The sequence below is a fragment of the Rhyacophila brunnea genome, unplaced genomic scaffold, assembly GCF_057557595.1.
Source record: "Rhyacophila brunnea isolate RB1 unplaced genomic scaffold, BYU_Rbru_1.0 scaffold_14, whole genome shotgun sequence".
NCBI classification, from domain to species: domain Eukaryota; kingdom Metazoa; phylum Arthropoda; class Insecta; order Trichoptera; family Rhyacophilidae; genus Rhyacophila; species Rhyacophila brunnea.
This window is the reverse complement of record NW_028232796.1, coordinates 12,680,298-12,705,648: the sequence shown is the minus strand read 5'-3', so window position 1 is coordinate 12,705,648 and position 25,351 is coordinate 12,680,298. Positions and strand designations below refer to the sequence as shown.

The 25,351-nt window shown below is 32.5% G+C and overlaps 1 protein-coding gene across 1 annotated transcript in view; it reads left to right on the top strand.

The window, feature by feature from the left end:
• Positions 1 to 25,351, top strand: part of LOC147075635 (uncharacterized) — a 92,281-nt gene that overhangs the window by 34,992 nt on the left and 31,938 nt on the right. The window contains exons 7-8 of the mRNA XM_085941935.1: positions 16,206 to 16,253; positions 18,716 to 18,820. Of these exons, the coding sequence (XP_085798061.1) occupies positions 16,206 to 16,253; positions 18,716 to 18,820 (153 nt within the window). The remainder of the gene's footprint in view (positions 1 to 16,205; positions 16,254 to 18,715; positions 18,821 to 25,351) is intronic.

Below are 25,351 nucleotides of genomic sequence, written 5' to 3'. Positions count from 1 at the left end.
AGCATTGTAACTCTACCCAAGAGCGCCATTTTACACATTAATATCATCATTGCTTACAATAAATTAATATAATTAGTTATTGTTATTCTTATTAATTTAAATCATATCTAATAAACCACATTTTTCAAAATCTACTGATATTTTATGAAATCTACTGAAATTTTAAATTTTGACTTGGCAACACTGGGTTGATCGCATAGTCAGTGTTGCCATGTCTATCTACCGAATTTTTAATTTTGACTTGGCAACATTGCAACCCAGTGTTGCCAATTCAAAATTTAATATTTGTAGTGTTGCCAAGTCAAAATTTAAAAATTCAGTAGATAGACATGGCAACACTGACTATACGATCAACCCAGTGTTGCCAAGTCAAAATTTAAAATTTCATTAGATTTTGAAAAATGTGGTTTATTAGATATGATTTAAAACTAATAAGAATAACAATAACTAATTATATTAATTTATTGTAAGTAATGATGATATTAATGGGTAATATGGCGCTCTTGGGTAGAGTTACAATGCTTTTTATGTCAATTTAGAAGTGTATAACATCAAAAAAGGTCATGCGTAAAACATTTCAAGTTTATTATTAAAAGAATCATCAGTTAATTTACAATTATGGAGAAACACAAATATCAGTAGATTTCTTGAATTTCGAAAAAAAATCAAAAATTCAGTATATTGGCAAAAAATATCAGTTGATCTACTGAAATTTCAGTAGACATGGCAACACTGCAGTGGGTTGATTGCATAGTCAGTGTTGCTATGTCTATCTACTGAATTTTATATTTTGACTTGGCAACACTGGGTTGATCGCATAGTCAGTGTTGCCATGTCTACTGGAATTTCATTAGATCTACTGAAATTTTTGTCAGGAAAAGAAGAAATTATGATATATTTGTGATGAACAAAAGTCACTTTTTACATGATTTTTTAAAAGACACTATGCACGCTTTCACCAAACACAATCATTGAATTTTATACATTTTTGTTAATCTACTGATATTTTGAAGAAAAAATCAAAAAATCTACTGAACTTTGAAAATTTTAGTTGGCAACACTGGTTAATACCTTTTAAATATTTTTGGGTTATATAATGAGCTAATTAAATGTATATAAGTTTGATTGGTTCAAAAAAATCATCCAAAAGCCGTACAAAAAAAAGTGTAATATTATTCCTTGGTTATGTTAAAACGCCGATATTTCGTGCGCCCGCGTTTCAATGAAATGATCAGTTTTAATCGGAATTCGTATAAATGTTATTGTTTATTTGAATAATTATAGTTATTTATGGGTACTTGTTATAAATGTGAGTTATTATATAGTGCTGTGCATTTTTAAATCATTATGAGACGTAAATAATATCACTTGTGACCTGTGAAACAACAAATGACGGATGTTACCTAGTTTTTAAAAGTGATTTTTTGTGACTGTGTTAAGTTTTACAAAATTGTGCTCACTTCAAATTATAGTTACTCGAATGCATCTGATAAGTAAATATGTTGTGAGTCAATATAAATACCGTAATTTAGTATACATAGCGTGATAAATACGCGCAGTGTCAAAAGACTTCCTTTCCGTCAGAGGTGTAGAAACTTAACTTAAACAAAGAACTTAATTCATAAAAATTTAAATAAATCAGTTCTAATATGTTTATCGGTTTATCTTATTATGATTAGTTTGTGAAAATCGATTGTATATATCGGTTAAAACGCATTTTAAATTTAAAGCGGCCATCTTTGGTTAGTCGGTTTGAGTGTTGCAAACATTGTGAAAAAATAAATTCCTGACATAATCAGTTGTCAATAAAGTGGCGTGTCGCCGGAGAATGTATCGGGAAATGAATAAAAATCACCGATATCGGGTGGAATTTCGTCAAACGGCTGTCAACAATGGTTTACCGATATTTCACGATCCGAGAGCCGATTTTTCATTTAAACCTTTTGGACATGACAAATAAGGCACACAATCGCTCACAAAAACGGGCAAAGCTGTAGGATAATAATATATAGGAGACTAGTTGAGCCAGCTGGCTCTCGCCAGTCTGTCTCGCTAGGTCTTGCAGACAGCTTTTCGTCATAGTGACTTGGTGTTGGATTTTAATATAAAACTTGTAAAGCGTGTATAGACGGCGCCATAGTTTTCCCTTCGGGATGGATTTTCATTCACGTCAGACAATTGAAAATTTAGCTGATTTGTCAGTTTTACGATCTGCATGTCGTCACTGCCAATACAAATTTGGAGTCATGTGCGTAGTCTTTTCTGGAGTCTGGCCTTCTCAATATCATCTGACACCATTTCAGGCTGCTAGGCCTAGCAGAACAGCTGGCAATCGCCGATTGCTAACACTGTCATTTTAATTTTAATACAATAAATGTATAGGTATGTGCATTTAAATATGATAAATAATTATACATCTCAATCGTGATTATCATAAATAGCGATCCAATATAACGCGAATATTAATCTCTTTCGGGTCCCATTTACATAATAGAAAAAGGTTAGCAGCATACAAAATAAATTTAAACATTATTTTGTTTCATTGTCTATAAAAAATAAATGCTCGGAGCCATAGAATAATATTTAAAAAATCATATTTTGATTTAAAAATTAGCCTTAAACATTATAGTTTCCCGGTACGGGACATTCATATCGAGACAAATGTTGATAAATAATGAAGCAATACATATTATATCTGATAAAAATAGGAATTTATAAGACCTAGAGATGTGGAATCAGCTTAAAGAGGCCTTCATACAGCAGTGGATTGATACAGGTTGATGACGATAATGACGATATAAATGGGTAGGTATATAAAATCACAAATTTAAAAAAATATTGCAGTTTATATGACCAAGAAGAGTAGAATTAGGTTGATATAAGCTTCATCCAGCGGTGGATTAATCTTGGTTGATGGTGATAATGACGATATTATGAATGCGTAAATATAATATCAGCAATTTTGATAAATATAGCAATTCATATGACCGACAGAAATTCAAACAACTTAGAGAGGCCTTCATCTACCGGTGGATTGCTTCAGGTTCATAATAATAATGGAAATATAAATAGATATAATATAATATCACCGATTTTGATAAATACAGCAATTCAAATAACAGAAAGCAGTAGAATCAGGCTTGGGAGGCCATTATCCAGCAGTAGATGGGTTCAGGTCAATGATGATAAGGACGATAGAAAAAGGTATAATATAGTAGTAGAATCAGGTTGCGGAACCCTTCACCCAGCGGTGGATTGATCCTGGTTGATGATGATGACGATATGAATATGTAGATAAATGTATTATCACCGATTTTGATAAATACAGAAATTCATATCACAGAAAGGAGAAGAATCAGGCTAAGAAGGTCTTTATTAAGCAGTGGATTGGTTCAGGTCGATGATGATGATGATGATGACAATATGAATATGTAAATAAATATAATATCACCGATTTTGATAAATACAGAAATTCATAAGACAGAAAGGAGTAGAATCAGGCTAGGGATGTCTTTATTAAGCAGTGGATTGGTTCAAGTCGATGATGATGATGATGATAATGATAATGATGACGATATGAATATGTAGATAAATATAATATCACCGATTTTGATAAATACAGCAATTCATATGACAGAAAGGAGTAGAATCAGGCTAGGGAGGTCTTTAATAAGCAGTGGATTGGTTCAGGTCGATGACGATGATGATGATAATGATAATATGAATATGTAGATAAATATAATATCACCGATTTTGATAAATACAGAAATTCATATGACAGAAAGGAGTAGAATCAGGCTAGGGAGGTCTTTATTAAGCAGTAGATTAATCCTGGTTGATGATGATGATGATGATGATGATATGAATATGCAGATAAAATATATAATATCACCGATTTTTATAAATACAGCGATTTATATGACATAACGGAGAAAAATCAGGCTAGGGAGGTCTTGATTAAGCAGTGTATTGGTTCAGGTCGATTTGATGATGATGATGACGATATGAATATGTAGATAAATATAATATAACCGATTTTTATAAATACAGAAATTCATATGACAAAAAGGAGTAGAATCAGTCTATGGAGGACTTTATTAAGCAGAGGATTGATCCTGGTTGATGATGATGATGATGACAATATGAATATGTAGATAAATATAGTATCACCGATTTTTATAAATACAGCAATTCATATGACAGAAAGGAGTAGATTCGGGCTAGGGACGCCATTATCCAACAGTGGATTGGTTCAAGTCGATGATGATAAGATGGATAGAAATCAGTGGCGAAGGGTGGAGGTAGGCTGTTAAGATTCGCTATAAATAGTGCACACTAAACTTTGTTAGTCATATGTATTTGTTTTTATTGAACTAAGACTACAATTTACAGATGGTGTTAGTTAGTTTTTGAAAATCAATTAAACCCTGCCCAAACAAAACCATAATAGTTTTGGCCTAATTTGGGCGATACGACAAAATTGTGCACACTTTTTCATTCATAGTTATTTGTTTTCGTTGGATTAAAAATACATATTACACATATTGTTGGTTCATTTTTTTTATTTCATTAAGCCCTGCCTAAACCAAACTATAATAAATAAAAAATATTATTCTATCTATAAAATATTCAAAGTTATGTATGATTTAATTGCATAATTTTAGATATTTTATAGATAGACATGTATTTTTTAACTATTATCTAATATCGCTTGGTTTCTCAGGGTTTAATTTAATTTTAAAAACTAACCAACACTTTCTGTGAATTGTAGTCTTATTTCAATGAAAAAAAATATGTATGTCTGAAAAAGTTTATTGTGCACTATTTATGGCGGATCTTAACAGCCTACCTCCACCCTTCGCCACTGATAGAAATATGTATAATATCACTAATTCGTTGAACAAATAGTAGTAGAATCAGGTTGCGGAATCTTCATCCAGCAGTGGATTGATCCTGGCTGACGATGATGATGATTATGATGACGATATGAATATGTAGATAAATAACATTAGAAATTCAATACTGTCAATAATACAATCAACGTAGAGAGGCCTTCATCCAGCAGTGGATTTATTGAGGCTCGTGATAATAATGGCATTATATATATAGATAGGTAGATAATAATATAATATCACTGATTTTGATAAATATAACAATTCATGTGTAAGTAAGGAGTCGAATAAGGCTGAGGAGGCCTTCATCCAGCAGTGGATAGGTCAAGATTGATGATGAAAGGGACGATAAAAATAGGTAGATATTATATAATATGACTCATTTTGATAACTATAACAATTCGTATTATTTTTCTTTCATTGTTTGCAATGGCAACTTTGTTAGTTTAATATGACTATATTATGATCTATGGAAATTAGTAGCTTAGGTAATTATTCAATACAAAAAATAGTGCGTAACAGCCACAAAGAAGTATTTAAAAAAATCCAATTTGGAATATCATGTTATCTATGAAATGGCGGACAGTGGCGCACGCTCCTGTCAAAAGATATTATACGTAGTGAATTGTACCAGGATTATGGTTTTTTCACCGGAAAAAAATGCGCCAATGCCTACATTTTGATATTTGAATAAAAATAATCGAATTCGTTTGTCAAATAAAGGATTAGAAGGTCTTAAGCGACGAAGACGTCATTCTGTTGTGCGTTAAAAGAAGTATGGCGAATTGTATACGCTTTATGAGAAAATATCGGTTATAAACGTCACGTTTCTGGAAAATCATCGGATATTTCTCAAATTTGGTCAATTCAATCGGTAGATAATTTGGTAGCGCACATTTCGAAGTGAAGATGTAAAAATAACAATAAAATGTCGCTTAAATGTGCCGTTAGTGATTTTTCCAAAATCTCTTAGGATAATAATATATAGGAGACTAGCTGAGCCAGCTGGCTCTCGCCAGTCTGTCTCGCTAGGTCTTGCAGACAGCTTTTCGTCATAGTGACTTGGTGTTGGATTTTAATATAAAACTTGTAAAGCGTGTATAGACGGCGCCATAGTTTTCCCTTCGGGATGGATTTTCATTCACGTCAGACAGTTGAAAATTTAGCTGATTTGTCAGTTTTACGATCTGCATGTCGTGACTGCCAATACAAATTTAGATTCATGTGCGTAGTCTATTCTGGAGTCTGGCTTTCTCAATATCGTCTGACACCATTTCAGGCTGCTAGGCCTAGCAGAACAGCTGGCAATCGCCGATTGCTACCACTGTCGTTTTAATTTTAATACAATATATGTGTAGGTATGTGTATTTAAATATGATAAATAATTATACATCTCAATCGTCATAAATCAATCGGATCATAAATAGCGATCCAATATAACGCAAATATTAATCTCTTTCGGGTCCCATTTACATAATAGAAAAGGATTAGCAGCATAAAAAATAAATTAAAACATTATTTCATTTCATTGTCTATAAAAAATAAATGCTCGGAGCCATAGAATAATATTTTAAAAATCATATTTTGATTTAAAAATTAACCTTAAACAATATAGTTTCCCCGTGCGGGACATTCATATCGTGACAAATGTTGATAAATAATGAAGCAATACATATTATATCTGATAAAAATAGGAATTTATAAGACCTAAAGATGTGGAATCAGCTTAAAGAGGCCTTCATCCAGCAGTGGATTGATACAGGTTGATGACGATAATGACGAAATAAATGGGTAGGTATATAAAATCACAAATTTAAAAAAATATTGCAGTTTATATGACCAAGAAGAGTAGAATTAGGTTGGGATAACCTTCATCCAGCAATGGATTAATCTTGGTTGATGATGATAATGACGATATTATGAATGGGTAAATATAATATCAGCAATTTTGATAAATATAGCAATTCATATGACCGACAGAAATTCAAACAACTTAGAGAGGCCTTCATCCACCAGTGGATTGATTCAGGCTCATAATGATAATGGAAATATAAATAGATATAATATAATATTACCGATTTTGATAAATACAGCAATTCAAATGACAGAAAGGAGTAGAATCAGGCTTGGGAGGCCATTATCCAGCAGTAGATGGGTTCAAGTCAATGATGATAAGGACGATAGAAATAGGTATAATATAGTAGTAGAATCAGGTTGCGGAACCCTTCATCCAGTAGTGGATTGACCCTGGTTGATGATGATGACAATATGAATATTTAGATAAATGTAATATCACTGATTTTGATAAATACAGAAATTCATATCACAGAAAGGAGTAGAATTATGCTAAGAAGGTCTTTATTAAGCAGTGGATTGGTTCAGGTCGATGATGATGATGATGACGATATGAATATGTAAATAAATATAATATCACCGATTTTGATAAATACAGAAATTCATATGACAGAAAGGAGTAGAATCAGGCTAGCGAGGTCTTTATTAAGCAGTGGATTGGTTCAGGTCGATGATGATGATGATGACGATATGAATATGTAAATAAATATAATATCACCGACTTTTATAAATACAGAAATTCATATGACAGAAAGGAGTAGAATCAGGCTAGCGAGGTCTTTATTAAGCAGTGGATTGGTTCAGGTCGATGATGATGATGTTGATAATGATAATGATGACGATATGAATATGTAGATAAATATAATATTACCGATTTTGATAAATATAGCAATTCATATGACAGAAAGGAGTAGAATCAGGTCTTTAATAAGCAGTGGATTGGTTCAGGTCGATGACGATGATGATGATAATGACGATATGAATATGTAGATAAATATAATATCACCGATTTTGATAAATACAGAAATTCATATGACAGAAAGGAGTAGAATCAGGCTAGGAAGGTCTTTATTAAGCAGTGGATTAATCCTGGTTGATGATGATGATGATGATATGAATATGCAGATAAAATATATAATATCACCGATTTTTATAAATACAGGGATTCATATGACATTACGGAGTAAAATCAGGCTAGGGAGGTCTTTATTAAGCAGTGTATTGGTTCAGGTCGATGTGATGATGATGATGACGATATGAATATGTAGATAAATATAATATAACCGATTTTGATAAATACAGAAATTCATATGACAAAAAGGAGTAGAATCAGTCTATGGAGGTCTTTATTAAGCAGAGGATTGATCCTGGTTGTTGATGATGATGATGACAATATGAATATGTAAGTAAATATAGTATCACCGATTTTGATAAATACAGCAATTCATATGACAGAAAGGAGTAGATTCGGGCTAGGGAGGCCATTATCCAGCAGTGGATTGGTTCAAGTCGATGATGATAAGATGGATGGAAATATGTATAATATCACAAATTCGTTAAACCAATAGTAGTAGAATCAGGTTGCGGAACTCTTCATCCAGCAGTGGATTGATCCTGGTTGATGATGATGATGATTATGATGACGATATGAATATGTAGATAAATAACATTAGAAATTCAATACTGTCAATAATACAATCAACGTAGAGAGGCCTTCATCCAGCAGTGGATTTATTGAGGCTCGTGATAATAATGGCATTATATATAGATAAGTAGATTATAATATAATATCACTGATTTTGATAAATATAACAATTCATGTGTAAGTAAGGAGTCGAATAAGGCTGAGGAGGCCTTCATCCGGCAGTGGATAGGTCAAGATTTATGATGATAGGGACGATAAAAATAGGTAGATATTATACAATAAGGCTCATTTTGATAACTATAACAATTCGTATTAATTTCTTTCATTGTTTGCAATGGCAACTTTGTTAGTTTAACATGACTATATTGTAATCTATGGAAATTAGAAGCTTAGGTAATTATTCAATAAAAAAAATAGTGCGTAACAGCCACAAAGAAATATTTAAAAAAAATCAAATTTGGAATATCATGTTATCTATGAAATGGCGGACAGTGGCGCACGCTCTTGTCAAAAGATATTATACGTAGTGAATTGTACCAGGATTATGGTTTTTTTCACCGGAAAAAAGTGCGCCAATGCCTACTTTACGATATTTGAATAAAAATAATCGAATTCGTTTGTCAAATAAAGGATTAGAAGGTCTTAAGCGACGAAGACGTCATTCTGTGGGTCGTAAACAGTAAATATGGCTATTGCATACGATGTGTAAGAAAATATCGGATATAAACGTCACGTACATGTAAAATCATGGAAAATTTCTGAAATGTGTTCAATTCAATCGGTAGCGCACATTTCGAAGTGAAGATGTAAAAATAACAATAAAATGTCGCTTAAATGAGCTGTTGGTGTATTTTCCAAAATCTCTTAGGATAATAATATATAGAAGATGATTAAATGTCTCCGCAATTAGTGAATAATATAAGTTATTTTTTGACCCATGTTTTTCCCGATACGGTAACACTTGCCGTTGAAATGTCAGATTTTGTCATTTACAATTATTACAAATATCCTATGTTATGAATAATTATATAGAATGTTTAAAACTAATATTACCATGTTGGTGTGTAGGTAACTAAGTACTTATATATTTTAGCTACCTATCTATTGGTTTAATATTACATAAATATCTTAATCCGAATAAGAAAAGTTAATTCATAATTCATTGACACTGACATTTCAATTCGTTAATCGGTTTTACTACCTACCTAAATTAAGTCATGTACAGAATCAACGAAAGTAAAGGAAATATGTCGTATTAAATGTCACGGATATTTAATAATTGTTCAATACCCATATTGAGATCAATTTTTAAATGAATTTGAGTGTATGGGCTGTTTATAGACACGTACATTTATTTTGACAGCAGCTGTCAGTGGTAATTGGTAATACAGAAGGGGCGAGTTCATAACAAAAGTAGACTATGGTTAAGGATTCCTTATCTCTATAATCTATAGTTAACAGATGGATTTCGGCTATTTACCAATTTTACTGTAAGTTTGTGGTAAGTATGAATTGAGCATTACGTCCTAAGTCTACTAATTATTAATAATTCATCATACCTATATTTAGTTTTTTTTATAAAGACTGCACCAAACGCCAAACAAAAAAACAGAGCATTTTGTCAGTTCAGCCTGAAAACTATCCAGTTTAGGTACCTAGAAATAAAAATGTATGTTAAGAATATAGGTGTTGTGAGATCTTTGTTCGAAACCCTGTTTGGGTAAGTGCAGGCCTCAAATATCCCAACGAACTGAAGATAGCACCGAATATGAAGTAGTCATTCTGCGCAATCAGTTTATCTGGAATACCACACGACACAGCGATCTTAGCATGGAAACCAGCGCTCGAAATAGAAAATTTTACGAACCGGAACGCTCAATAATTTTTTGAAAATATAGACATATGTAGATAACTAATTTTATGATTATTTTATAAAATAAGTGTGTTAGATTTTTCGTAATTATGGCCTATCTATCTCAAACGACCAAATTATTAGCATGGATACATGCTTTTGTCTTGACCTCCCGGGCGGATACGTTATGAAAAATTGCAAAGGCGTAACGAAAATAATGTCACAAAAGTTGTGCGGCTGCTAGAGACTGCAGTCGGCCGCGAGCAGAACACATTGACTGCTGACTAGATAATTACTTTATAATTATCACATTTAAATAGCATGCTCGTTACATCGACTGGCCACCTAGTCTAGTCGTTACGCGCTAGGTGCGTCTTTAGCGTCCAATGTATTAAGTATTAACAAATTTCAATCTGTTCTATAATTTTGCTTTAATATGCAGAGACAAGTCGTTTATTTTTATTTTCTTGATAATCTGTATGAGCAGTTTTTATTAGGCACGTAAGATAAGCTCTTTTCGTCAAGATGGTTTTCCGATATTCCTTCTGAGAATAATGTACTCTTACAATTAATAATTTGAAAAATATATTTCCACCTTCAACACCGTTTTAGAACATTTTTTGTTAAATGTAGAGTTGTCACTTTATAACTTGTGCTCCGTTATATATTTTATTAAATTTATTACCTATTTATTTATTACTACATATATTAATACAAGTGAATATCATTTGATCTAATTTAATGCGAGGTAATCAGTCGAAGAGGCGTATCAGTGCAGTAAAAAAGTGCAACGTTGTATAGCATATCTACTCTATTAATAAGTAAATAGTCGTATGTAATTCGTTAGCAACAGAGATTGGCATTTTTTTCTTTAGAATTTGGACAAACAGAATTCAGAGAATCAGTAGGCAAAGCATGTATCCATGTTTAATAATTTTAGCGATCAGGGTTTAAGTAACCATCATCTGAGGGGCTCAGGGGGGCAAAGCCCCCCCCCCCGCTCGTCACAAAGCGCCGAGTTTTTTTTTTCCACGATACGAACGCACGAACGACGCTCCAGTCCATTTCGAGCCCTGGCGGAAAGCATCTAAATCCATATCTTCAAGCTAATGACCTCAGATAATGACTGTATGGATCACTAACTTATAAATTGATTCCTGAGGTTGTTACTAAAGTTTTTTTACATATTTAGAGGCCATTTTTATCCACTGTGTCACGGGTACTTACATGTTTTTAATTTGACCAGTTTTCAGAGTTTAAAAGATTATTATAATATAATAACGGTTACCAACACATATTATGTGTTGGTAACCGTTGTGTGTCTCGATATTTTTAATACCAAACTGAATATAGGTATACATAGAATAACAGTCCATACAAAACACAAAAATTGAGAAATATGCCCTTTTGTGCTACGTACAGATTTTTGTTTTTACGAGAAATGGATGTTAACCACTTACTCAACCGATTAGGTTGAAACACAAATTGAAAAACACACAAATTAAAAACAATATGTATGTATTATACTTGCCAAACCCAGGATTCGAGAACCTGGGACCATGACGCTTATAGTCCGATGCTTAAGCCGTGTGGCCATCGTGGGGCCAATTATCATCATTTAATTAAGGTGAGTTAATTAAGGTTCGTCTATGGGGGAAGAGTATCTAGGTTAAATAACTTTTTACTGCAATGAATGTAATTACTGCCGTCAATGGGAATCTATTACAAATACATAAATGTATGCCAACACCCAAAGATAACATCATAATAATGTTCGATATGTCCAGTATAACAACTAAGAGTTTGACGTTCGTTTGAAGTCAAAAATCAAGTTGGACGTGTTTTTTCAATCGATTTGTATCTCAACAATCTTTCGTGCTAAAACGGTGATATTTGGTGAGTACTTTTGTTTTAAATTGTGATTTGTGTTCCGACTGTAAGATTTATGATTTATGCAAATGATTATGTTTTATTGAACTAGATGCACTTACCCCGCCAAAAATATATCAAGGGGTAAGAGCATCAGATGCTCTTACCCCATATTCTCTATTTTTTTATATGGACAAGTTTTTGGTTAGTGATGTTCCTTGAAATAAAAAATGTATTGAATTTGTAATTTGTGGTACCTTTCTTAATACAATCTCTAGATTCATACAGTACAGTACTTAAAATATAAGGCCATAGACTAAATACCTACCGTGCAGTGCATATTATATATCGACATGACCGATTACTTCATGGATTAACATAACTTTTCTTTTATTTCAGAAATAGGAGCATCTCGGCCTGTATTATTGATTTATGAGGTCATACGTCACACTTGACAGTCAGCTTAATAGAAGAAGCAAGAAAAAATAATGTCACAATTTTAAAATTGCCTCCTGAAAGATGCTTGGGATGAATCATTGGTGAAATGGCAAAGACTACATACACGTAGGCTCAAAACTGCCTAAAAATGAATTTTCAAGAATAATCGCAAAAACCTAGAAAAACTTGACTACCAAATAATCAAAAACAGATGATAAAAAGGGAGGATTCAGCCATTTAATCGAAATGTTATAGGCTAAGAGAAGTTTGACCCTATGATTGACAGTAAAAATATTACGGAAACTCTAATTGATTATGAGCATTGTATTGATCAGGGATCATTTGCCATAACACAATCTGCGGATAAATTAACACATCAAAAATCAACAGATTCTTCAATATTTGGCGAGGAAAATAACATACTTATTCAAGCACGTTCTACTTCTAATGAATGAATGACATCAGTGAAATCTACTAAGCGAATACAAATTTTGGATTGTCAAATAATAAAACCGCCAGTAGGAACTACTGATATAAAAAAAACTGTTGTTGCGGATAAAAAGGGAGGATCCTGTAAAATTTTAAAAATCAAGCAGCAGAATTAGTAATAATTACCTATGACTATGTTTTGAACCGTCTGAAAACATCCGTCAACCAAAAATACAGTTTAAGAAGATAGACAAAAATTCAAACAAAAAAAATAGTTTTTACAAAAACCAAGAAAATAAAAAAAAATCAGTTACAACCAGTGGATCAGACGAGAGTGAGTCTGAATGGAAATCCTCTTCCGAAGAGGAAAATGTTGACGATTTTTATAGGTAGAGGTCTTATTGAGGAAGGGGTTGTAATTACTAATGAAATATGGAATGCTGACATCCCATTAAATTCCACCAGTGAGTCAACTAAAAGAAATGACATACTTAAACCAAAAAGAAGTTGGGCGAAATGGGTACTTATGAAATGCCTTGCAAAAAAGTGTGAAAAACATTTTATTGGAAAAAAATATTAAATTGGACGAAAATAAAACTGTAAAATTTGTAGAAAATCGCATGGGAGGGCCAATAATTTTTCATACCCTAAAGTAGAGGATATATACGAAATTGGCCACGAGCATATAATTTCGGTACTACCGACATCTACTACAGGACGAAGGGGAGAAATTATATTTAAAATGCGTTTTGATGGTGGCAACTATGTGTAATTAGGTACAATAAAAATCAAAAAGAACATTTTTTATAACATATTATGTACTGTGAACATGTTGAATTTTACATTGTAGGTACATCTCAAATTATTCAGGAAATAAAATATTTAAAAAAATAACGAATAACCTATTTTATTTTACCACTGTCACATCACTAGTGATACATATGCCACACTTACCCAACTTTTTTGATTTTATTTAATATTTTCTGTTCCCTAAGGAAATTTACCTTCATAAACAATCAAAATGTTGCCCTTAAAATATTATATTATCCTGAGGTTGATATATTTTTTGACTGGTAATAATTATGAGAAATAATTTAACTAGATGCTCTTACCCCAAATGCGGGGGTAAGAGCGTATACTCGCCTTGTTTTCTTAAAACGTTTTTATTATAATTAATCATGCAACATCTACATCTCATCTAATGAATATGGTAGTTGAAAAAGAGATTATTGGTGAACACACAATAAAAATTTCGAAGAGATATTACGATCGTTTAAAGTTCAACATCAGCTTAAAGTTCATCTACTCAATTTATATGCCGCACTTACCCTAACTCACCTTACCTAATTTTTTTATAAAAAAATATAATTTTTGAAATTTAATTTTTATTTTCAAAAGCTGTAAAAATAAAATAATATACCTATACCAACCATTTTTTACTTGTGAATCTATTTCTAAATCTAAAATATGGTCACCATAACTAAAGTAGATAACAATCTGCTGTATGCCGACCAAATACGAAAATAATATGTCCATTTTCAATTACTTTTTTTTAGTACAGCACGAATCGTCGGCGACTATTTTTTAAATTTTATTAAATGATAATATATTATTACTAATTGTGTTAGGTAGGTAAATTTATGCGAACAAATTTTATTCAAATTACTCACACAAACACCTATAGGTTTTATAACAGGATATGAAATATATATGATATGATAAATATGAGGTACATAATATATAGTGTAAAAACATAACTCTGTAAATAATAAAATAATACTATGATACTCTCAATGGGGCGGATTACTATTCTCAGGCTACATGGAAAATTTATTAGTCACACTGCCGAAACTTTAAGCATTGTACATATTCACAATATACAATAATAAAATTATATTAAGGCAATACGTATTTAAGGTAAGCAATTGATTTATTCATTCAAAACACCAAAGACTATTATTTAATTATTATTTATTTTTAAACCAAAAGTTTATTTTTGATGACATTTTTAAAGATGAAAATGTAATACCGAAGTAGGTACGGAGAAAAACTTTATTTTCTCTGGTTCTGATAAAGAAGTCTTGCAACTTGTGTCTACCTTGAAAAAGTTTGTAAAGAACGTCTTGAATCTAATTCTTAAATAATTACAAGATAAAAAGAACTTTGTATATACTTACAACGTTTTTAAATTTTCTGTTGAATCATATAAACTTGACTTGACTAGCTTAAACGATCAAAAAAAATTGTACTTGATAAAAATAATACTAAAATGTCATTTTGACGTATATATTAATAATTTAGTTGTTAGGCCCCCAGACCCATAGCAACCAATAATAGTGGAACTTTTCATACAAAACAGAATTAACTGAAAATGAATTCAATTCTACTTAAAGATGGCTAAAAGTATTAAAAGAATGCATTGGTATCGTGTTCTGATATATTCTAAAAATTTTAAAAGAAAAGTTAGTTAAAAATTGATTGCAAGATTTGTACCGGACAAACAACCACCGGACAAGTAAAAATACGAGCTAATAAAAACGTTGTAATAAAAATTGGCTGCTCAACGCATTTACTATTTTTAGGACACCATGAAATGAAATATGAAATAAAATGAAAAAGCTTATAAATTACTGTCCTGGTGAATTAATGTAACTTAAAGCTCCTGACAATATTTGAGATTGATCCTCCTTAGCTCGATAGTAAATCCGGCTCTGCAAATAAGTAGAACACAATTGCAACAATAATCAACACTAATTGTAACGTAAATTATAATATATGGATCAATATAAAAAAAGATTTTCCTTACCAAATTTAATGAGCGTTACATTTAGTAGACTTGTACTATTTAATTAAATTATAGTTTACCCTCAGTACCGGAAACCATATAACATTAACCAAACAATTATTATATAGTTATTTTTTAACACCCATCGTATATTAAATTTGAAATATAATTCCCCCAAATGTTGTTAATTATAAGTGGGTAATAAATAATAAATTGTATCATATAAATAGTATGCAGTAAAATAAATATAAAAGGCACACTTTAAGGCTATTTTTGTATCAGTTATTGATGTTTTTGATAGAAGTGAACATGTTGGCTTTATTATTTGTTGGTTTTACTGTTTTACTGGTTAGTTTTTTAACCATTTTGTATGCACTGGTGAAATTTGTTTAAGATTTATTTAAGATCTGTGTTTTAATTAATTCATATTTTTAATAACAGGTGGCGGAAGGCCAATCCACTAAATGCACGGTCCCGACATTTGAAGAAGTAGGTATATTACCATTAGTGTTTAATTAATAATTTCATGTAATTATTACACCAGTATGTATATATTATTATTATACGCTGATAGTTTTGAAGAATGCACGAATATCGTGCATAAACACCACTTTTGTTAATTATTTTACATTATCATATCGGTTTATACACAACCCCGAGACCTTAAAAATATATTGAATGTAAATAATTGACTTTTATACACCACACCTTTAAAATCACATTTTGGGGGCACATTTACAAATATTCTTGTTAAAACAGTGCTCGAAATGGAAAATTTTACAAACCGGAGCGCTCGATAATTTTACAAAAATTTTAGATAAATGTAATTTATAAAAATAAGTGTGATAGATTTTTTTATTATATGGCATATCTAGCTCAGACGGTCAAATTAATATTTCCACGAGACGGAGCGATAATTTTGTGGAACGGCGCTCCGGTGCGTTCCGGTTCATTTCGATCCCTGGGTTAAAATATTTAAATATACCAACGGGACACTAACGTATAATATTTCTTGTTGCTAGGAAACCTTGAAATACTAGGAATCTGCATAAAGTGTAACATTTAATAAACTAAGCGAAAAATACAAAATATTTATCTGTACTAGCAGAGCCATCTACCTCGCTATACCTTGTTTTTATGTGTATAATAGAAATAGAACGATACAAATTTTCCTTCACAATTTTTGCATTTCTTACTTAGACTAGACATATTATCAAGAATTGATTTTCAAAGTTGAAAATTTGTATTATGTAACTTTTGGCTTTCTTTATTACGAAACACGAGTAACTGGAAATTCATTTTAGGGACGGTCCTATAATGCATATCTAGTCTAGCTATTAATTATTCTAGAGTTATAATAATTAACAAAAGTACCAAAATAAAAATAACTAATCAATACATTATATATTATGTGGTACTTATTAATAATTATAATAAGCTAATTTATATAAGTAAAATATTTTTTTTTGTGAAACATTTTAGAATAATATTATTCCAAAAGAACGCAGCAGTCGAACAGCTGATAACCAATTCAGTGGGTAATGTATTTAAGATATTTCTTAATTTATTATAATTTAAGTCCCGTTTACACTGTTCACTTTTGACGATCATCGCGGAGGAATCATCCGCAGTTACCCGTGTAAACGTACATTCATCATCTAATCATCGAAAGTGATTAGATGATGAAGTTAAACATGTTCTACTTTTCGATCATCCCGGATGATTTGCAAAAGTGCCGTGCATGCGCACTCGCCACCCATGCGCACTGCGCCCCTGAGAGAACTGTCATTTTTAATAACGGAAAACAAACAAACAAACAGTCTATAGATGTTCCTGCAGTCCACATAATATTTGATATTACATACCAAAGAGATTGGTTTGCTACATACCTACTGATTGTAATAAACAAAGTGTTGTTTTGTGGTTCTTGGTTACTGTTTCTGTGATTTCTGTTTATATTTAGTTCGAAAATGTTGTTTAAGTGGAACGAAAACAATACGGTAAACAGTTTAACATTACTTAACACAATTACTGCTGACCTTTTAATTACCTTTTAATTACCTTTTAATTACCTTTTAATTACCATATTTAAATAACATGTTAATTATGTCTAATGGCCAAGTACTCCAAACACGCCAGTCGCGGTATTTAGCACTAAATGACACATCCAGCCCTTTGGAATAACAAGGCAGTGGAATAATATATGCTATTCCTCTTTCTCTCTATAAAATTTCTGCATTCATACAACAAATATTCACTAATTGTTTGAATTCCAGCCTGCACTGTCATTTCAGTTCACGCCATTTTGAAATGATTAGAGTATTTCACTTTCGGTGACACGTGTAAACAAGCAATATTCAATTCCCTGCGGATGATCATCCGTGTTGATCATCCGCAGTGACTCGTGTAAACTCGCCTTATAAAAAAATAATAAAGTTCACATATACGACTTTTCTTTGGAATGTGTAACATTGTCCAACACGATAAAATAAAAGAATAATCATTTGTTGTTAGTTATTCATAAAATTAAAATATTAAATCAAAATTAAAGAAAATTTACTAATATTGAAGGGGTTCCGGTTTGGGTTCTTAAGATTATAATTGTGGCGTTCTTAGGTTCCATTAGCAACTCTGGATTAAAGGCGATAGATCTACTCTATTTATCTATATTGCGAGTATCACGACGCAGTATGGAATGGGCAGCCCTGGTTTGGTACGAATAGCGCCATCTATCAATACGGTTTACAGGAGAGGTAGGACCACCCGTTTGCTACAAGTTTCCTAATGCTTCGGCTTGTACTAGAGTCGGCTTTGGTACTAAGCATTCTCGTCCACAACTAGCTACACTCGTGATAATAATATGACGGATGACACATTTCAATAACGAATACAATTATTTTTATTACGATGTAGCGACCGGAATAACATTTCGTGACAATATTTTGTTTCAGAAACCTCGAAAAAGCTGCCATCATATCATGAAGCCGCCAAGGTTTCTGAGTGAGTGTAGCGATTGCAATATTCATCACGACGAGAAACGTTGTCACGTAAGCAATGTAAGTTTATTCTTTGGCATAACAACACAATAATCACTCTTCTATTATCGCATATCAACAAAAAACACGTCCCGAATCATCCGGTTCTACTTTACGGTTACATGTAAGTTGTACGTATGCAGTTCATCGTGAGACACTTAATCGTGCGCCGCAGTACGTGAAACATGAGTTCGTATAACATTTTATTTAATGACGAGTTCTTCGTTGAACATTTCACCGTGGAATACATTTGTACGTATCTTACAAAATGCGGCGATAGTTTACAAATAGTACTGTTCCAATTAGATTAACCCTCACCTAACCTAACCTAGTAAAGGCATCTCATAAAATTCGTATTGAATCTAATTGGAACAGCAAACTAGCGCCACATGTTGTAGCATACGTACAAATATACTCCACGGAAAAATATTCAACGAAGAACTCGACATTTGATTGAATGTTACACGAACTCATGTTTCACGTACTGCGGCGCACGAATAAGTGTCTCACGATGAACTGCATACGTACAACTTAATTAAAACATAATAACAATAAACATAATAACATAAACAACTAAATTTTAACAAATTTCTGGGTACGCTATTTTACAACTACTAGTTCGCTCGATAATTTTCCGAAAATATTCTGCGAGTTTTTGTGTTATATACCTTAAATACACACCTAATTACCTCAGACAGACAAATACAACAACAGTCTGTAGACATTTGATACACAATATTTTCAAAGATTAAGTTTAATCAGGAAGCAACGTTTTTCAGCGCCGCAGGCGAAAAAAATGAATATTTATGAAATATGCTGTCAAAATGGTAGTATTATTTCTCCTTACTTTATCTCCCGCATATAAGAAGTACATGGTTTGTCTACCCCTGCGTGACGTTACTGCTTTATACCTACTATTATAAACATAATATATTATTATTTACGATTGTTTAATTAGTTAAATTAGTAATATCACTAATATCATACATAATCTACAAACATTGGAGATGCAGAAGGCAAATCCTGAAATAATATAACATGATATTATGCTATTTGGTTCTATTATGAAACGGATTTCGTGAATTAAAAATAATTGAAAATCGTCGAAAATTATTAATTATCCAGATTTATTCGATATGTAGGATTTCGAAAATGCCTTCCTTAATTAGATGCAATTATAAAATGTAGAAAAATGCAGATTCTTCTTCCACGGCGCTTCATCCCGGGGTGGGATTTGGCCTCCTCCACAACCGCTCTCCACTCACCCCGGTCTCTAGCCACACTTCTCCAGTTACCAGGTCTTCCTATATGAAGCCAGTCCACTTCTACGGCATCAGCCCATCTTCTTCTTGGACGCCCTCTGGGTCTCTTCCGTTTTTTGTCAAAAAATAATCAATATTATCATTGTCAACGTTTTTCTCTTCCGCCTATTTATGCAAAATTCTTTTTTCTGTATTGAAACATGTACATTCAAAGATCAGATAAGATTCGGTGGCATGAAATATTTTGCTAGTAATAAGTGAAAAGCTTCTAATAAAAATAAAATTAGTATTTCTTTTTATATAAGAAGTATCATTAGTTTTTTATATTTTCATCTTGTACCATCTTTTCTTCTTGAATAAATATAACAATTACAACTTGTATCGTATATTATACATTTTAATTATATTCAGCTTATGTTCCTCCACCTTGTCGTGGTGAGGAGGCTTGCACGTTCCGAGGATTCGTAGGGCTATGCTGGCGGTAGTCTAACTTTCGGAAGGGTCTCCCAAGCCAGACAGGTCTATGATGAGGAGCCATATTAAGAGGGATCCACTAGAGGAAGGCAGCAATTTCTTCAGTACTGACTAAGGATGGTGATCAAGGGGATTGGAACAGCCTTAAAGTAGACACTTGAAGGCGATAATGAAAACATTATGAACGGTTTCAATATTGCGATGTGGAAGACAACGGGAAACCACCACATCTAAATTCCACGAAAACGACATGAAATGCAACATCAAAATCGTAACAGTAGGTACGTCAGGCGATCCGGCTGACACCCGGCGCCACGCAGGGTCCAGGCCGCGTGGTGTGAAATTGGTTACTGGGCACACGGGTGTGATTTATCAGGCAACGTGTGGGAAATCAGATACTGGTAAATTGGTCACGAAAATCCCAAAGAAATAGGTACATGGAACGTAAGGGGACTTGTACAACACCCCGGAAAGTTCGCAATCATCGAAAAAAAGATACAGAGATACAACGTAAATATAATGGGTTTAAGCAAAACACATTGTAAAGGATCCGGACACTTCGAGACTGAACTTGGCAACATGGCATATTGTTCAGGACAAAACGAAAGTCAAAACGGAGTAGCTTTTATTGTACCACAAACTCTCCGAGATAGTGTCGTTGGATACAATTCGATCAGTGACAGGATAATAACAATAAAGCTCAACGCCCAGCCATGTTTGCTGAACATTATACAAGTATATGCGCCTACAGCTGCATCAACAGACGAGGATAGCGAAGAATTTTTCAACGAGCTAAGAAGCACAATCCAAGAAATACCCAAAAGAGAGATCACCGTTGTTTAAGGCGATATGAACGCCAAAGTCGGTATTACCATGAACGAAAATCATCTCAGAGAGTTTATCGGTAAATTTGGATATGGCAATCGCAACGCAAGAAGGGGAGATTTTTTTCAGTTCTGTGTAGAGCAGGATCTTGCAATCATGAATACATGGTTCCAACATCATCCTAGGAGATTATATACATGGATTTCGCCTGGTGATCGCTATAGAAATCAGATTGATTTCATAACAATAAATAAGAGATGGCGGTTATCAGTGCTTAATGTACAAACCTACCTAGGTGCAGACTGCGGTAGCGATCACCAACTTCTTGTTGCCAATATGAGACTAAAGTTGAAAAAGACTAAACGATGTGAGAATACTTGACCGTTTATATTTAACGATACTACGACATCGCAATTTAGCGAGGAGGTGAATCGTAAAATGGCATCACTATACGTAGACCCCAGCGACAATGTCAAAACAACATGGAATAAGTTAAAGGAAGCCACCTTATGCGCGATGGAGGAAGTCCAGAAACTCAATAACAGTAAGGAACATCCAAAATGTCGCAATATCTGGATATCTGATGAAACATGGGAAGCCATACAAACAAGAGCCGATCTTAGAAATAAGGGACTTAATTCAACTATACAACATGCAAGGTACTCTGAACAAAACAGAGTTGTTCAGCGACTCTGTCGGCGGGACAAGAATCCTCAGTAATAAGTGTGAAGACATCGAAACCCATGCTGTCAGAGTAGAAACAAAAAGTGAAAGAAATCATAAGAGATTTCAATAAAATGACCTGGGCCATCGAGGAAGAGGACGGCACACTACTTATGGAGTTGGATAGGGTCACGGCAAGGTGGAAAACATATTGTGAAGCCCTATACAGAGACACAGAAAAGGATGATGAGGTGGTTGACGTACGTATCGATGAGCAAGAACCTGAAATACTTTTTAGTGAAGTGATAGAGGCGATAAAGAGACTAAAAACCCACAAGTCACCAGGTGGCGATGGCATATCTGCAGAAGCCTTAAAAAAGGTCAATGATGACGGAAAAAGAAGCATACATCAATTATGCAACATGATCTGGAAAAGTGGTGTATGGCCCAAGGACTGGACAGAGTCAATTTTGATCCCCCTGCACAAAAAAGGTTCCTCACGTAAATGTGAAAATTATCGAACAATCTCACTTATTCCACATGCAAGCAAGATCTTATTTCATATAAACAGCAGACGTCTGAAGCATTTCATCGACCGACAAATACCCAAGGAACAAGCAGGTTTTGTTATGGGCAAGGTAACTCGAGAGCAAATTCTAAACATCAGACAACTAATTGAAAAATGCAGAGTTTAATACCCCTATGACGTTATGCTTTATTGACTATCAGAAGGCATTCAACTGCGTAAGATGGAACTGTATGTGGAAGGTACTTCTGGAAATGGGAATTCCATCACACCTTACCTGTCTCATCAAAAACTTATATAACAATAGCCACACAAAGGTAAGAGTAAATAGTGCGTTTTCTGAGAGTTTCCGAAGCGAGAAGGGAGTTCGTCAGGGATGTGTTTTATCTCCCCAGTTATTCAATATATATGGAGAGCATATAATTCGAAGAGCCTTAGATCATTGGCAAGGCGGAATAACAATTGGTGGCCAGATTAATTGATTTTGACATTAAATTACACAAAAACGGAAAAAGATAAATTTAAAACTCTTTTTGTCAAAGATAGCCTATACATACTCTTGACTACTAAATTTAGTTTATTGTATTATCAGTTCTGTACAGGGAGTATTTTTTTTAATATTCTTTGTATGGAGATCAGAGTTCACACTTACTCGCATAAATGAGGCAAATGAGAACACGGTCCTTTAAATGCGCTGTATTTGGTATAAGAATAGTATGAGGTAATTGTAAAGAAATACAATTATTTCTTAATATAAAAAAAATGTTTATTTTTTAAGTTATACTTCTTTTGGCGCGTTTGGGAAATCAGATCAGAGTGCATTTTTGGCGTGTGACAAAGTTGCGCGCGCCAATGTAACACATAATTTATTTTTTTCACACGAAAAATAACGCACTCGATTGGATTCAAACCACCGATTGTTCGGTTATCAGCCGAACGAACTACCTTTGCGCCACGATATGGTACTGCAATAGCGACGATTATACAGTATAATAATAACTGCGAATTTGACAACTGGGAATAAGTTATGAAATTATTAAAGTATTTTTCTAACGCAATAATAATTTTATTATTTATATTTTATATTAGTATTTGTGTTTTATTTTATTATTAATATATATTTCAATAAAATAAGCAATAAAATAATTTTAAACCAGCGGCGCTCAAATAAGAAGCCTTTTTCTGACTGTGTAATTTAACAAGATAATTAAAATAGTAATATTAAATAGTGTAATTTAACAAGATAATTAAAACAGTAATAGTAAATAATATTAATAAATACGGAATGAAGCAACAAGATATTTTTAAATCAGCGGCACTCCATTTCAACTTCCTACCAATAAGAAAAACAAATAATTTGGATAGTTCGATGAGCCAAAGAAATACTTTTATTTATTTTGTGAACCTGGTTCTAAATCACCACACCAGAGCTAGTCGAAGAATCTAGGTTTTCACAAGTTTTGCTTTTGTTTTGTTACGCCAAAGAAGTATAACTTTTAACGCGCGTACGTAAGTACACAAACCGATTTTTTTTTAAATATCTTGATAAATAAAAAAGTTACAAACTTTAAAAAATTTTAACATGAATTTCATTGATGAAGTAAGAAAAAACAATATATAAAATGAGGTAGGTGTAAAATTTACTTCACACTTGAATAAAACATAAAATAAAATAAAACATTGTCCTTCCACCAGGAATTTGACTGTAAATAAATTTTTATATGGTAAACTGAAATTTGTATTTGGAATTGTTTTTATTGTAAAAAGGGTGATGTTATGAAAAAAAAATACAATGGTTATAAGTTCTAAGCCTACCCAGTCACAAAACATATATGAATCGGGTTATTACACAACAATAAAACTAAACAGATTAAACAATATTTCGTACCACTGGTGCAGTAGTATGTTCCCAAAATAACTTAAAATTTTAGGCATCAAAGGCAAAACGACGATCTTTGTTAGCATTTCTGGCCATTTTCAAAAACAACGTTGCGTAGAATTCTAATAATTGGGAGTACTAAAATAATAACTAATAAGTTAAAGAAAACTATGAAGAGAATCTATGTACTAGGCTAAAAAATATTTTTTTTCCTTTTATTTTGTTAACTGTCAATTCATGGTGGAACTGCATTGTATTGTTATTTTAATTTAATAAAACGCAATTTTTTGATTTTTTTTTATTAAAAGTGGAATAAGTACTACAAAAAAATGCGTTTTATTAAATTAAAACACCAATAAAAAATATATAAATATGCTATACATATACATTTGAAGTACCTGCATACTTGATCATACGAGTATTATATTTAAATAAAATAAACCCGAAGCTTACGAAAGATAATAAAATTATTACTTATAAGTTTATTAACGACAAACAGGCGCAGTCTTAACATGTGCTACGACTTGTTCATAGTCGGGTGTGTATGCAATGCCAACAAGGATAATATTAATGAATCTTTAGTATTCAATGGAATCATTTAGCATGAAATATTTTTTTGTTCATTAATTTTGAATCAGAAAAAGCCGATTTGTATAAATACGTAGATCCGAAATAAAATATTCTCACTTTTCTTGAATATTTTGATTTTTCCGGCTAACATATTTCCAAAAATCTTCTTCAAATACTTAGTTTTTAAGTTTAGATCAGATTGCAAAATTATAATTTCATTTTTAACCTTTCTTAGTTTTTTTTCGATAGCGAAAATATCATAATATTTTTCTCTAAGATGTTTTTGAATTCGATTTTTTTAGTCTTAAAATTTGAATCAAACAGCTATTCTAACACGTTTTTCATTTGAACGA